Source organism: Sinocyclocheilus anshuiensis, unplaced genomic scaffold, assembly GCF_001515605.1.
Source record: "Sinocyclocheilus anshuiensis isolate Anshui unplaced genomic scaffold, SAMN03320099.WGS_v1.1 scaffold337, whole genome shotgun sequence".
In the NCBI taxonomy this organism is placed as follows: domain Eukaryota; kingdom Metazoa; phylum Chordata; class Actinopteri; order Cypriniformes; family Cyprinidae; genus Sinocyclocheilus; species Sinocyclocheilus anshuiensis.
This window is the reverse complement of record NW_015537968.1, coordinates 1,491,936-1,508,383: the sequence shown is the minus strand read 5'-3', so window position 1 is coordinate 1,508,383 and position 16,448 is coordinate 1,491,936. Positions and strand designations below refer to the sequence as shown.

General features: G+C 36.6%; 2 protein-coding genes across 2 annotated transcripts in view; one reads left to right on the top strand and one right to left on the bottom strand.

Moving 5' to 3' along the window:
* Positions 1 to 1,974: 1,974 nt before the first annotated feature.
* LOC107669100 (matrix metalloproteinase-14-like) lies at positions 1,975 to 8,086 on the bottom strand. The gene is made up of 8 exons (XM_016461219.1): positions 7,852 to 8,086; positions 7,133 to 7,183; positions 5,287 to 5,322; positions 4,710 to 4,852; positions 4,485 to 4,623; positions 4,238 to 4,388; positions 3,961 to 4,076; positions 1,975 to 3,428 (listed from the first exon to the last, which is right to left on the bottom strand). Exons 1-8 carry the CDS (start codon positions 8,084 to 8,086, stop codon positions 3,097 to 3,099), a joined length of 1,203 nt encoding a protein of 400 aa, XP_016316705.1. The 3' UTR covers positions 1,975 to 3,096.
* Positions 8,087 to 12,202: 4,116 nt separating this feature from the next.
* The window catches only part of LOC107668825 (low-density lipoprotein receptor-related protein 10-like), a 7,853-nt gene continuing 3,607 nt past the window's right edge, over positions 12,203 to 16,448 (top strand). Inside the window, exons 1-7 of the mRNA XM_016460831.1 lie at positions 12,203 to 12,298; positions 12,919 to 13,108; positions 13,369 to 13,401; positions 14,334 to 14,472; positions 14,951 to 15,141; positions 15,249 to 15,610; positions 15,762 to 16,180. Coding sequence (XP_016316317.1) covers positions 13,060 to 13,108; positions 13,369 to 13,401; positions 14,334 to 14,472; positions 14,951 to 15,141; positions 15,249 to 15,610; positions 15,762 to 16,180 — 1,193 coding nt within the window. The 5' untranslated portion in view covers positions 12,203 to 12,298; positions 12,919 to 13,059. The remainder of the gene's footprint in view (positions 12,299 to 12,918; positions 13,109 to 13,368; positions 13,402 to 14,333; positions 14,473 to 14,950; positions 15,142 to 15,248; positions 15,611 to 15,761; positions 16,181 to 16,448) is intronic.

Genomic DNA, 16,448 nt, shown 5'->3' with positions numbered 1-16,448 from the left:
TACCGGTCAAAAGTTTGGGATCAGAAAGACTTTTAATGTTTTTTACAGGAGTTTCTTATGCTCATCAAGGCTGCATTTATTTGATCAAAAATACAGGAAAAATGTAATATTGTGAAATATTATTATGATGTAAAATAATGTTTTTCTATTTTAATATACATTAAAATCTAATTTATTCCTGTGATGCAGCTCTCAGTGTCACATGATCCTTCAGAAATCATTCTAATAAGCTGATTTATTATCAGTGCTGGAAACTGTTGTGTTGCTTCATATTTTTTGGGAACCTGTGATACTTTTTTCAGGATTCTTTGATGAATAAAAAGTTAAAAAAGAAGAGCATTTGTTTAAAATAGAAATCTTTACTAACAATATACACTACCGTTCAAAAGTTTGGGGTCAGAAATTTGTATTCTTTCTTTTTTTTTTTTTTAAAGAAATTAAAACTTTTGTTCAGCAAGGATGTGTTAAATTGTTAAGAAGTGATAGCAAAGATTTATATTGTTAGAACAGATTTATATTTTGAATAAATGCTGTTCTTTTGAACTTTTTATTCATAAAAGAATCCTGAAAAAAGTATCGCATGTTTCCAAAAAAATATTTGGCAACACAACTGTTGCCAACATTGATAATTCTATTAATAAATCAGCATAATAGAATGATTTCTTAAGGATCATGTGACACTTTATACTGGAGTAATGGCTGATGGAAATTCAGCTTTGCATCACAGAAATAAATTATATTTTAAAGGATATTAAAATAGAAATCATTATTTTATATTGTAATAACATTTTGCAAGATTACTTTTTTTTCTGTATTTTTGATCAAATAAATGCAGCCTTGATGAGCAGAAGAGACTTCTATAAAAAACATTACAAGTCTTACTGATCCCAAACTTTTGACCGGTAGTGTATATTATTATAAATATACAAATATATTAATATATGTGACCCTGGACCACAAAACCAGTCTTAAGTCGCTGGGGTATATTTGTAGCAATAGCCAAAAATACATTGTATGGGTCAAAATGATCGATTTTTCTTTTATGCCAAAAATCATTAGGATATTAAGTAAAGATCATGTTCCATAAAGATATTTTGTAAATTTCCTACGGTAAATATATCAAAACTTCATTTTTGATTAGTAATATGCATTGCTAAGAACTAAATTTGGACAACTTTAAAGGAGATTTTCTCAATATTTAGATTTTTTTACACCCTGAGATTCCAGATTTTCAAATAGTTGTATCTCGGGCAAATATTGTCCTATCCTAACAAACCATACATCAATGGGAAGCTGATGAGTAAATCTGTAAAACCCTTATGACTTATTTTGTTGTCGGTCACGTATATTAATTATTATATTAATATAATTACATACATAAACTGTTAGTTTCGGTCCTCAAATCTGATATACAGAAACAGTCCAACAGCATAGGACTTTTTACATTTCTATCAAAGCATTAAGACAATAGAGAAGTGGCTTTATGAGTTAGTCATTGAATCATTTAATGAACTGATTCATTTTAAAAAGTTGATTCAAAAAGTTGATTTAAAAAGTTCATCACTACTTGAACTAGCAATGGCAGATCCATGGTGTAAGAAAGTTTAAGAAAATAGTTTCACAGAAATATGTTCTTTGGGACACTGCCTATTTTTTTCTTATTTACATATTTGTCCATTGAACTGTGGTAAATAAGCAATATCTTTATCTTGAATGTTGATTATTATTATGATGTTAATAATATATAAATTCAAACTTTATCACTAAATAAATAAAAACTGAACTTTCTCAAAACAGCTTAGATGCAGAAAGTTTAGCAGTAAAGCAGTAAAAGACAAAAGAAAAAGTGTATGTGAGTACATTTGGTACTCATGTGAGAAATTAATTTTTTAAGGTCCAGGAAAGAGAGAATAAAGTTAAAAAAAGGAACTTTATTTCATTTTCATTTCCAAGTACAAAAAGTATGAAACAGGCAAAAATGTCATTCCTTTACATTTACACTATATCATTATCATTATAAACCTCATTACCATTATCATTGTTAAAACTACTTCAGAAATGTCTAATACTGATGTATGTAGTAAGAAAACCCATAGCACCATTACTGTTCATAAATAATTCTGTATTTGTTTCTGCATAGAAACCTGATTTTTCCGCCCTTAAACCTGACATTAAAAGATCGGAAGCCAATTTGAAATAAGTCACATTCTGCCTGTGTCCAGCAGGACTTGAAATGACAATTTAAAATAGGCAAGACTAGACATGGAGAACAATAATAACAATAACCATAGTTATAATAACAATGCCAATCATTAATGACATAATTAATCATAGTAAAATGTACCAAACACATTACAATAACAATAGTATTTTGAGTTGAAACAGATGGACAGCTCTGCTCTATAGGTGCATTTAAAACTGGCCTACTCCAGAAACTGCTCGGCTTCTCTCTCCCTGAACTTTGACCTGTAACCTTTGACCTTTCACGTACAGCAGTCTCTATAGTCGAGCCATACTTTGTGCAAATATCTTTGGTGAATAAAAGGTGCAAGGAAGGTCAATTATGTTAGTCCTTCCATACTATTAATTCAATGGCAAAGGCATGTAATGGGGTGCAGGAGGTTTTCATTGGATCAGCAATGTAAAAAGCAAAATCTGAATTAATGAAATACGTCAAAGTGAGATCAATTAGAATATAGAACATGTCAATCAAACAGCCGCCCGGCTGGAGTCAAGTTCAGTTCTGGGGAGGGAGATTTTCAGAGAGGATAAAGGAGGGATTATATACTGAAAAGAAGACTGAAGGAACAAAAGTGCATTTCACTGATAAACCGTAACCATTTAAGAGATGGAGGGGGACTTGTGTCTGTCTCTCTTATCTCCCACTCCATTTTGGATTTTTTATTAATGGCAGAGAAGTACATGTAAATAGAAAAAAAACATACAATACACATCCTTCACTTTTTCATCTCTCACTGCTTGCAGACCTGTAAACCAATCTTTACTGTCTGACATTCATATTCACTCCATCCATTCCAAATGCCATCTACTTGTATACCTCTTTCTTGTCTCTTCCCGTGTCGTTCGTGTTCATCTCTAAACCTTATCAAGCAGAGAGCGGTGACAGTAGAGGAGGCGTCGAGGAGTGCCGTAGCGCCGGAAGAACAGCAGAGCCCCCAAAGTGACAAGCACACAGGCCAAAAGAAAGAGAGGGATGACAATGGTTGCGGCTCCTCCCATGACTCCGCCCTCTGACTCGTCCATCTCAATGATGAGCACTTCCTCATCTGTGCCAATCCTCCTCTTGGGCTCCTCTCCTTCACAGCCCATCCAGTCAGTCAGGACCGATTTGGGGTAGCCTGGCTCCACCTTCAGCTGCTGATTGTTAAACTTCCAGTACTTATTGGCTTTGTAGAAGTAAGTGTGGGCTGAAAAAAGTGTGGAAAATGTTGATTCAGTAAAAGTGTTTCTACATTTCTAAATCTCTAAAATGGTTTAAAAGTTCTTCATAAACAGATAGTTTGGGTTCTGACTTTTTCTTTTTCTTTTTTTTTTTGAAAGAATTTAGCAAGGATGCATTTAAACTGATCAAACGTGAGAGTAAAGATATTTATAATGTTACAAAAGATTTATATGTCAAATTAATGCTGTTCTTGTCAACTTTCTATTCATCTAAGAATTCAGAAAAAATGTGTCATGGTTTCCGCAAAAATATTAAGCAGCACAACTGTTTTCAACATTGATAATAATAAGAAATGTTTCCTGAGTACCAAATCAACATATTAGAATGATTTCTGAGGAATCATGTCAATCAATCAATCAAAATTTGTGACATTGAAGACTGGAGTAACTAGAGTTTCAGCATTAAAAATTCGTATTGATCAGTGTTTTTTTTTTGTGTGTGTGTTAAACAGAACAGTGAACCCAAAGGAAAAAACACAAGAACAAATGCTCCTGTACCTCCATCTTCGCTCATGAAGGCCCCTTTGATATTATCTGGTACTCCTTGCCATACACTGATGGGTTTGGGGTAATCTGGATCCACAGATCTGCTTTTCTCATTGAACCGGTAATACCTAAGAAAACAGAAAAGCCACGAATGACAAATGATGACAATAAACGAAAGGGAGGAGTTCACAAAAAAAAGAAGAGGAAGCATTTTCCCCATATGACACAAAACCATTGGCTTAATAACCAGACACTAAATAAGACATGGTGAGTAACACTGGAAACATACTTGGTTCCTCTGAAGAAGTAGGTGTTGCCGGTGGGTGTGTAGAAAACAGCGGCGTCCAGCTTGTCTCTTGGTAGGCCTGTGCCAAGCTCCTTGAAAGTTTTTGGATAACCTTCTTCCATTTTGGCCTCATTGAAAACCCAATACTTGTCCCCTAGAGAGAGGACAGACAAACAAGCATTATTACACAATTTACCTATTAAAACCAGAGATGCAATGCGAGGCCTAAAAATATAGAAGATGGACACACCTTTGAAGAAAACAAACTTTCCATCAGAGTGTTCGTAGGCTGCGTTGATAGAGGGAGGCAGTCCCTTCCAGAAGTGTCCAATGGGCATGGGATAGCCCTGCTGAGGTTTACCATCACGCATTCTCCAGAACCACTTTTCCTGTGGAGTAGAGAGGGTTTAAATATTAAAATCACACAAAATATACAGCATGCACACACAATTGATTTGCATTCAGTTGTACCTACCTTGAAGACGAACATCTCTCCCCTGAGGAAAGCGATGGTGTCGAAGTGTCCCTCACATATGTCAGGGCCAAAGGAAGGCCGGTCTGGCCTGCGAGTGGGGGGCCGGGGTGCTGGGGGTTGGGGCACCTCACTGGAGCCAGCACCTGTCGAAAAACACACAGGTAAGCATCAGGGTTATTAGAGTTACCTAAAACTAAAATCACAAAAAAATTATTACTGAAAGATCTTTAAAGACAGAAACAGATATCAACACATATTTTATTATATTTATTTTATGCATTTGTAATATCACTGTTTGAATGTCTTCATTTAAACTTTACTGTAAATGCTTCAGATAGAATGTGAAACATTCTGGCATCTGTAATTTCTTTCTTAATGATATGTAGTCATTTTTATAATTGTATTTTTATCTTTTATTCTTATCTTATATATTATTTTTATGATAGCTAACCTTTTGAATGAATTTATACACTTTCACATATTTTCCTAAATGACTTGTCTTGTAACTTGGCTTGTAAAATGAACATAATAATAAATAAATGCAACTAAATGCATTTATGCGATTGCAATAAACTACCATATATTTGCTGGATCCCCCGTCTGTCATCATCGACTTTATGACCCTAATTTAACTTTAAGGATGTATGTGTGTTTGTGTGTGTGTGTGTGTTTCCAACCTATTTATAATTTTGGTAGTATATTTGCTTAAGAAATTTCACCAGAGTTTCACTAAATCTGACAAAGCCTGTCCTGTTTGAAACCTGCATAATCTTTGATATACTGTATGTATATATTTCAAAGAATACATATATCTGTATATGTATATGATTTGTATTAAATTATATTACATTTCTATTTATATAGGGACCAAATTGTCTCCAGAAGCTAGCTAAACCTAACATTAAGTTAATAAACATTAAATTAAATTAATTATTCATAAATGTGTGTAGGAATGCTTTTTTATGAAAAAAAAATGCTAAATGTTTTTTTAAGGGCCGGATTAGGGCTACCCACACTTGGGCAAAGACAGACCAGACTGACTTTCAATTGAAACAGTTCCTCTGTTCTCACTCTTTATGACTTACAGGAAAAAAAACTGAGAACATGAAAGTAGAGAAATAGGAACACTAACAAAGAATTAAACAAATAAAACCTAAATATATCTCATAATGTACAACTAGACAAATGTCAATGGTAATGTAATTATGTAGCTTCAAAGAACTTCATCTTCAAGTGTTTCATGTGCTGTTTTTTTCTAAGCTCTGCTTTTAAACTTGAACTCAAAGAAACATATTTGTATTTGTTTGTAGTTTTTCTTCAGTAGAATGTTCATTGTTAAGAAACAAATTGATCAAATCTAAAAAAAAAACAATTAAAATCAGTTATTTTAAGAACCCACAAGCCAGTATTCTGAATACTGGAGAGACATGTCCCACTCTCGTCTATGGTGGTTATGGCCCTGATTATAACTGTATAGATAGTTGGAACCTAATGGGTTTATTTGGGCTGTTAACACAAAGGTTACATGTTTAGTAGTGTCGTGGCAATTTTCAATTTCAATTAAAGGTATGAGACAAAAGTCCTTTGAATATGTATTTTCTTGCAAAAAAGTTCAACAGTCATACAGTCATCCAAGTTGACTGCAGAGTGCGACAAAGAAGAAACACCCAAACTCAACATTTATACCTTCATCAAATGCCGATGCTTTGATCTCATCAAAGCATTTGATGCATATTCAATATATATGTCCATTTAAGGTGTCCAACTATGTCCTCCAGATGTGTTGCAAAGAGGCCAGGACGTCTCACACTTGTCTTGCACATAAACATTAAATAGATTTCCTGTTATTTCTCAGCTCATCGAAAACTCAAATTGTGCAAATTGAAGCACTCAGAGACAGTCTAAAGAACACTCTTTAGTACAGTGAAGCAAATAATACTAATAAATATTAATATTTCAGATAGAAATAAAATTTCCTCCACAAGTAGTGACTGTCTGTTAGACTAAGCGGTAAATGTCTCATTTTAAGGATCAGACAGCCAGTGTCTCCATTACAACCACAAAGAGTGTCAGCAAAAATTACAAGCAGTTTTTCAGTAATCCTTGTGACCTCAGACTGCCTCCCTTTGTTCTTTCTTTCTTTCTTCTGAACAGGCAGTGTCTGAATCAGCTACAGAGAGAAATGAGAAAAAGAAGGAAGAGCATGATGGCAAAGAATAAGTCCAGATTTACAATGGTCATAAATAAGGCATGATTATGTTCCTAAAGCTACACTGAAAACTGAACTAAAAGCAACTCAAGTTTATGAGACCTTTGAGTCACAAATACTGAGAAATGTGAATCACTTGAAACTACATAAAAAATGTTAAACCAACAGAATTCCCTGAAATGTTGTCAGCTGTTACGTGCTGAGGTCTATTTACCACCTTCTAAAACTATATTCTGGATATCTTTGCTTTGTAAGGTGATTCCACCTTCAGAAACAAAGACAGCATATTTCACTTCACATATTAAATGTACTATAAAACTGTGTGAATATATGACTACCAAAATGATAGATACATTTATTGTGTTACTAACTGAATATTTGCTGAACAATAAATCTGTAGTTGCCTTAATAAATTTATTGGCTGAATGAGACATTTTAGCGAACAAACATATTCAAACTGACAAAACAATGTAGTGTTACTTAGAACAATTTTTAAGACAGTAGTTGAGAGAACCTTTAAAACTGAATGCGTCAGGTTAAGGTTCAAGCTTTCTCAACAATTCCTTTTTACAGTGTACAAGGCTCAATTATATGCTAGTTTCTCCTATAATCTACACATCTTCAAAATGGGCAAAACACTACAACAAACCTGTATGTCAACATACAAGTACTACAGTGATTAAGACACATATTCAGAGAGCAACTAAATCAGTGAGTGCTTTCACACTGGTTCATTCATGTTGTAGATTTTCCAATGGGACTTGTCAACACAGGCCATATCGGTCGAGGAAGTAAAGATCTGGATAACACTATAGTGTAGTGTTAACCTGGTCACCCTTTGCTCCATTTTTCTTTCTCCCCGTCCGTCACTTAATTCCTCTTTTCTAAGTGCTTTCTGTGTGACGCACCCCATTTCAGTAAAAACATTCTAACTCATGAGGATGAAAACGTTTCCCTCTTTCTCTCTTACTCCCTCTGAAGGCCACTCTTCTCCCTCCCGAAAAGCCTCAGGTCTCCTCTTAATTCTGCCAGCAATCCCAGCATGCTCCGCTGGCCTGGCCTGGAACTCCCAGCGGTGGGCATCAAAGGTTCTATTTAGAACCCCTCCGCCGTTCCCCTGACTGAGGAAGAGCGAGTCACTGTGTGGCCATGCGTCAGCTATTACCATGCAGACAGGTAGCCTTTATTGAGTTTACAGAGTCTCGGGCAGTTTGGGAAAGCTTTATGTAATAATCAAGCCAGACACTGCCATCATATACAGGTCTGGGAACAGATTTCACCAGTAATCATTAACTCACACATGATAGTGACTGGCAGGTTCAGAAGGATGTGAGGTTAAGTGTAATCACACGCTAAGACGTCACCACCGCACATGCCAGCAAGGCTAACACATGCTACATGAAACATATAAATCAGCTCTCCTTTAAAACTAATGGAGTCAGTATGATTAGGTGCTTGCTGAGATGGCTGTTTGTGAAAAACAATTTCAGCATTTTATGGTCTCGCAACATGGAAAACACATTCCATGTTGGGAAGAGGAACATGTTTTGCTGGTAGGCTGTGTGCAGTTTTAACACTACACAAAAAAAACAACAACTGTGCACAGCACACAACTATCCTGATCTCTGATTCGTATAGTTTCTCTGCAGAAAATATTGATGTCAAACTTTCCGCTTAGGGGGAAAAGCTGCGTTTATGATTTTAACAGCTGATCAGCTGCTCCAAAGGTATTAGAGAGGGAAAGAAAAGAGCAAACTATAACTAAAGAGAGAAAAAGAAGTTGAAGGGAAAAAAAACAAAACCTATAAGAAAGTTAGGAATCTAAAATCAAAGGGTAGAAGAAAAGGAAGAAGAAGAAAAAAAGGAGGGCAGAGGTGAGTCTGAATGCACGACAGAAGGACTGAGTCAGTCGTTCCTCCTTGTCTGTGCCAATGGAAAAAACTTTTTAGGCATTAGTTCCCGCGTCTCACTCTGCATCTTCACGTGGAGAATCACTGACCCATTTAACTGAGCAAATGAACTAATATTAATACAGGATAATATTTCTGACCTCTCATGACTCTCAATTGCTATTAAACTGCAGAAGTTAATTCCAGCACTTACAGATGCATGACATTATCATCCATATTTAATTCACATTCTCATTTATATACTGCAGAACCACAATTTTTCCATGGAAATAAAACATTAAAAAGAGAGATTTTGGTGTTTGAGCTTTTTTTTGTGTGTGTTTGAACTTACAGTATCTAAACTGCATATAACATGAAACATTTCATCTATATTTAAGCTTCAACCGATGAATGTCTGAAAGATTCAGCAGAGTTTCAGCAGATGCTTTGCATCTGTAATACTACTTAAACAAATACATCATCTCTCGTCTATGGTTGGAGAGGGGGGCAAAACCCAGATGTTTTCCATAAGGAATATACCCGAATTTCTCTCTTTCTTTCTTTTTTTAGTACAGTATTCAAACAACTGCACCTGTAACAACAGCAAAAGTGCAGGGCTGTTGTCTGAGGAATTGTTAAACCCTGGTAAATCCTGAAAAAGGCATAATAAACTTAATGTAATGCATTTAGTTTATTAGTTCAGAATTCCTGGAAAAATGATTGGGAAAAAAATGTTTGTACAACTTAAAACAAACAAACAAACAAAAAACTTCTGTATGTGGTTAAAGCATATTAATAAATATGGTAATAAAAGTAAACCAAAAGTCTGAAGAGTAACAGCAGTTTCACATGGACTTGGCATCTGTGATTTAACCTTTTGTGTGACCTTTGTCTTTGATCACGCAACTCTCACATGAGGAGACTGTTATCATCTTTAAAAACTTTGGTGGAATCTGCAGAGCTGAATTTTTTCCACACTATCCTTGGGTACATCTCTCAACCATCTCAGAAATGTGAAGGAGTGTGAGAGTAAGGAATGAAGGGATACAACTAGAGACACTTTTAAAAATGTCTTAAATCCTCGCTCTGATCTTGTTTTCTTTATTTTAGGCCATTAAGGTTTCCTGGCTTGCATCTGTGACAGAGACGCCAAACCGTCCTGAAAAACATTCAATCGTTCTCTCCCACTCACAGTTATGTGTCTACCAGACATGTAGGCCTATTTCTGAAGAAGACATTAGGATGCCTCTGGGTGTATAAACAAACTGATATAACTACTAATATATCTACCTATTAGTCCCATCTTTCAGTAACAGCAAATACAAAAGAGAAACATGAATCTAAAGATGCAGGACAGACACCACAAAACTAGACTTGCACCACTTTAATAACTAACCCTCTCTAGCTAAATAGGAGTCCTGGAGCCTCTGACTCACTCCTGTTTTGTTTTAACCTGAATGATATTTAGGGGTCTGAAAAGACACAGCTCTTCACCGCTTCTCATCTGTATTTAACAGTGAATTATGAGGTACATGAATACACTTCATGAAGGAAATCCTGACATGCGGAAACATCTGAGTGCATCTGTGTCCAACAATGCAGGCTTGACAGACAGACACAGTGAAAAGAGTCACACACACACACACACACACACACACACACAAAATACTATAAGAACAGTGGATGCTGTGTTACCTCTGGTCTGACTTCTTTGTCACTGGTCCCGCTTTGCACCAGAAATACGCTGGCGAGGGCGAGCGGCAGCAGCCGCGGTAACGACTGGAGTTTCGGTAACATTCCTCAATGCGCGAGAGTACTGAACTCGGGACACTAAAATGCTCTAAGCTCCGTTCTTACCGTTTTCTTGTCTAAGTTTTTCCTAGCAGATTGTCCTGAATCAGACCATTCCAATAGTGAAAAAATTCCTTAAAACTCTGACCGTTAGCAAAGTACAAAAAGAATAAAAACTGACTTATGCCTAACCTACTAAGTATGTATAATCATTATTAATGAAAAGTTTTCCAAAAGTAAAACTTGACCCCAAAAAGAGAAAACTATCTTCAGATGTTAAATATATGTATCTTAGGTTTGCGCTATATTCTCATCTTGCGTTTTCTTTTGTCCTCCGCTGGTCTCTCTCTCTCTCCTCAGGCGGCTTCAGGGTCGGATTGGAGACGTGGTTGTTTCTTACGTCTGCCTGCGCTACACAGCATCTAACTGGGAGGAGTTAAAGGAGAATCGACCCTGCAGATGTGCAGTTTTCCCAGAGTGCGAATAATTCAATGACTTTCAGACGGAGGTTGACTTTCTAAAGGAATTTAGGTTTATGTCCTATACGAGCATCTATTCGGCGACTATCATGTAATCTCCCCCCCCCGCCCCCCCAAAGTTTTAGGTAGCCTACACTACCAGTCACATTTAAAAGAGACTTTAACAGTTAAAACGATTTAAATTAGTTTTGTCGACAAATATAAATTGTGCTTGTGCCAGTATGAATGTCTTTTTACAAAACTAAAATGGAAAAAAAAATATTAAACACAAAAACTTAAAATGCTTTCACAAACACGTATAGACCACAATTTCGATCTTTCTGGCAAACTGGGACGCCTTAAATAAAACAATAACATTTTATTGTAAATGTAGGCTAATTAAAAAGCATAATACCAATAACACTCTAACAAATAATATAACAAGCATTTTAATAAATATCATCATCATCATCATCATCAAACCGTCTCAGGGCATATATATTGATACCTGAATATTTAGCATACACATATTATGTATATTGTTTTCAGCGCTACATTCTTTATTTGCACAAAGTAGGCTACTCTGTCTGACACAAACCATGGTTAAATAGTAACAGTCTTTCGTTGTTTCAAAACAGTGACAATAAAACTATTATATTCCATTGTATTGTATTCTATTCTATCATCATCATCATCATCATCAACAACAACAACAACAACATAATAATAATACTATATTCAAATGACAGTTCCACTGATTTGACCCCTTCCCTTGCTGCTGGCCCTGACCTATTCTTACTTTTTCTGTTACTATCTTCCCTGTCAGTGGATGCAGAAATACATTGTTTATTATAATTATTATTATTGCGAATATTATTTTTTGAATATTCCAATAGGCCTATGTTCGTATAAATTGTGAGTAGCTGCGTTGAAACTTTTTATATGGTAGTGTTCTTAAAAAACAATACCAATGTTGAGAATAGTAGTAGCCTATACTTGCAACCATAGACATAATAAATACCTAATACATAATAAGTATTTATTATGTCTATACTTGCAACAACCTCTGTGGCAATGCTGAAAATAAAGCGCTAAATGTTGACATCTAGTGTTGAAAGCTGAACATTACACGCAGAAAGGGCGTCAATGAGACGTAGATGGGTGGCGCATTGTCTCCTACACACGAAACAGAACTTGCGGAAGTGTCTGAGAGCGAATGTCAACAAGAGAGAAGGAGAAAAGGTATAGTAAAAATAAAGTAATAAGACAATATTTACGCGTGAAAGGAAACAATCTCATTTCGAATAGTTTGTACTATGGCACCAGGTCCTAAAAGTGCCCTATTATGAGGTAAAGTAAGTAGCAGGAAGCCAGCTATCGTTAGCCTTAATCAGGCGAGTGAGAAAGGCTGGTTAGAAGTCGGTAACGAAACTTTCGGAGCAATGCGTCAGTTTAGATGCTGGTCGTCCGGCCTATTACTGTGTTACTGTCGAAACGTCAGGAAATGCTCTTGTATTTATTTCTTGACTGCATGTATGAAATGTCACTGAGTAGTGTGACTGTTTAGTATCTAAACATTGCAGCGCTACTCTGCCTAACACCGAGTTACGTCACTTTTGAGGAAAGAGCGAGACAGGAAGTCATCCTTTCTAAAGACGTTTTACGCGTTTTTATTTGTCAATCACCGACTATTTTTTATATCGAATTCATATGTTGACATTTGTCGAGGTAACGCCGATGAGTTTCAAATTGAATCCTTTTTTGGAAACCAAAGGCAAGCCGCGCTATGAGCTCTAGTTGTCAGTGTTTTCTTTGTCTAAATTCATTGTGGTAGTTTATGGTGTTTATTTTTGTCTTCACAGCTAAACACTTCCAACAAGACACATTGGTGACGATGGCGCCTGTAATTGTGGCGAGCTGATGGATCTACCGACCATATTTTTTCCATAAATTATATTTTAATTTTTGTTTTATGAGACAACGACAGTCATTGGCTTGTTAGAATGTCTGTTTCCCCCAGCCTTTGCGTTTTAGGTGTTTTGTTTTTATCAGGTAAGATATAATGATTTGTCCTTGAGTGTGTATCAAGCAAATATGGAACAAACTGTCTTATTATTATGTATATCTGAGGCAGACTTTTCATGTAGTTCAATATATTGACCTTGCCTTAACCAAAGGTTACCTATGGCGACTTTAGGTTCAAGCTAGGTAGACAAAAGGTTGTTGTATTTACATTGTGATAACTGTCAATAAACAAAATGTAGAGATCCTTATATTTTATGTGATCAAATTTGTTGTCTTTGCTCTGACAGTTCCTTGCACTTTGGAGCTGGTCTTCGGTGCCGGTAAGTAAGAGCTTGACATCTCTTTGTTTATGCTCAAGGGGACCCTTGAGCAAAGCACCGAACCCCCAACTGCTCCCCGGGTGCCGCAGCAAAAAATGGCTGTCCATTGCTCCGGGTGTGTGTTCACGGTGTGTGTGTGCGTTCACTACTCACTGCTGTGTGTGTGCACTTGGATGGGTTAAATGCAGAGCACAAATTATGAGTATGGGACACCATACTTGGCCACATGTCACTCCACTTTCACTTATATTTCAGTCTGAACGCTCATTTTAATTCACTCCCAATGCCCCAGTCAAAAATACAACATTGCTAACCAGAATAGTCATCAAGAGGAGCGCAGACAAAAACGAAAGCATTAGAAATTAAATGTCACCTTCTTGTAATGTGTTTTATTGGTATGTCTACATCCAAAGTCCAAAATATGTTTTTGTTTTTTTTGTTATCTCTTGCCTGTCATTCTTACATTGTTGTACACACACTAATGGTTTGGTCACAATTACTGTTGGAGCACAAATACTGCAGGAGAAATCCAGTCATTTTGTGTGAGGATGAAACATTTTCCCATGCAAATATTGCATCAATTTTTCATGCAAATTCACCATGTTGACCAACAGAATGCTGCTTGTTTTAAAAGTGACTATGCAATTGACAGTAGACAATGGTCCCTTTTTTCCCCAATGTGACTTGTCTTTACTTCCTGCTTGACAGCTTAGGATTTCTTTCCAATACTGTCTTTGGATGTTTTAATATATTTAAATGCTCAGTATTTTGTTATATGTTTTAAATGCCTTTATGCCTGCTTTTCATGTCCAAACTATGTTCTCAAATGACTCCAGTAAATCAAATATCTTGTTTATTGTGATCATTTCACATAGAAATTTAGGTTCAGAGCACAATGTTAAAGATGTCTTTGCTTTAACTGTCTGTTTCAGGTCATTGTGATCATTCACCCAAAATACTACAATCCAGACAAGGAGAGATTCATAACTCTGCCCACCATGCCTGGCCTTCCCGTCCACTCAACTGCAGTTGGTTGTTAACCTCAAAAGTTGGGGAGCGTGTCATTATCAGGTACCAGCAGAATTTTATCGCCCATTTTTTGTGATCTTTGAAACGCCAGAAATCAAAGCAGTAACAATTTTTTTTAAGTGTCCTTGTTAAGTGTTACATGTACTTATGTACAGTAATAATAATAAATTACTCAAAATTACAAGCAACTAACAACCCTAAACCAAACCTTTATCCTAACCTTATGACGCTATAGTAAGTGCATGTTGTTGATTAATATTACTCAGTATTTAAATATCATTACACTGTAACAAGGACACCTTAAAATAAAAACCCTTTGTATTTCGTGATACTGTACAGATATGAACATTATGAACGTAAAATGTGAAAGTCAGCCCAATGATGAGTGTATCTCAGTTTGTAAATAGGTTAACAAATGGCTTTTGCTGTTAACAAGGTGAGAGATTGCTTTGATGCTTACACAGTAAATAGTCCTTTTTTTAGTTATGTGTCATTTCCTTTGTGTCCATCTCTTTTGAAGTTTTTCCCAGTTTGATATGAAATGTGGGCAGGAATGGGTGTCCGTGGTTCCTCTCACTGGCTCTCCATCCAAATTCTGCGGTTCCCAGCTTCCAGCACCATTTGAGATGTCAGGGGGAAACGTTACAGTGACACACCACTTCTTCCCTCATTTCTACCCAGTAACAGGGTTCCATCTTTCATATATTAAAGGTAGAGTGCAACACGTTGAAGGAAAATGTTCACGTATCCTGCCCTCTCACTGACTTTATCCAGAAAGACTGTAAAATCTTCATTCATCTTTTCACCCATCTCTCCAGACTCAGGTCCCTGTTTCCCAGGCGAGTTTGAATGTTACAGTGAACGTTGTCTCCCGGCATCGTGGCGCTGTAACGGACGGGTTGAATGCCTTGGCGTGGGTGATGAGCTTGGCTCTGACGAGGACAGATGTGATGACATTAGCCCTGAATCACCCATAGATGTATGTGGGGGATACTTGGATGCGTTTTATGGTTCATTTATTCCCCCTGTACAAACTGGACAACCGGTGAAGTGTGTGTGGACGGTTGACCCCCAGGATTCGCGACCACTCAAATTAGAGCTTCAGCAACTGGAGCTGGGTCCTCGAGACATGATCACAATCACAGACCAGTCCCACGGGACAGGCAACATCATTAAAACAGTGAGTTTTACTCTTTGTGTGCCAGATGATGTAGCTTGATCAATGCAGAGTAATCTATTCCAGTCTTGTTGTTTCTTTAAACTGTCACACCACTTCAGCCTTTGATAATATGGATAATAAGTCTTGCACCCACTCTTGTTGGCTATTACAGATCAACTCTGTGTCCAATAACAAAGCAGTGGAGGTGGAGTCCCACACCGGCTTGCTTTCCCTGATTTACCATATGGAGCCTTCATTGGAAGGGCGGGGCTTTAATGCGACCTATCGCATCAAGGATTACTGTTTTCCGTGGGAGGAGCTTTGTGGAGGATCAATGGGTGGCTGTTACACCACAAAGCAGCGTTGTGACGGACACTGGAACTGTCATGAAACGGGCCTGGATGAAGAAGGATGTTGGGGCTGCCAAGCTGGGCACTTCCTCTGTGGGATGGGAGGAATTCACCAAACGGGACGACCAATCTGTTTCTCGATTCATGAGCGTTGCAACTACCAGCTTAATTGTGCAGATGGGACTGATGAAAGAGAATGTACCATCTGTCAACCTGGGACATTTCACTGCGACAGTGACAGGTTTGTTTATGTGCATAAACAAGTATACACTACTGTTAAAATATTTTTTTTTTAATAAGACTGCATTTATTTGATTAGAAATACAGTAAAAAGAGTAATCTTGTACATTATTATTATAATTTAAAATAACACTTCTAGTATTTTAATATATTATAGTATTTATATAATATGTTAGTTATAGCATATATTAGTTATAGTATTTTAAAATGTAACTCATTTATATTTTAAAATGTAATTTTCAGCATCATTACTCCAGTCTTCAGGGTCA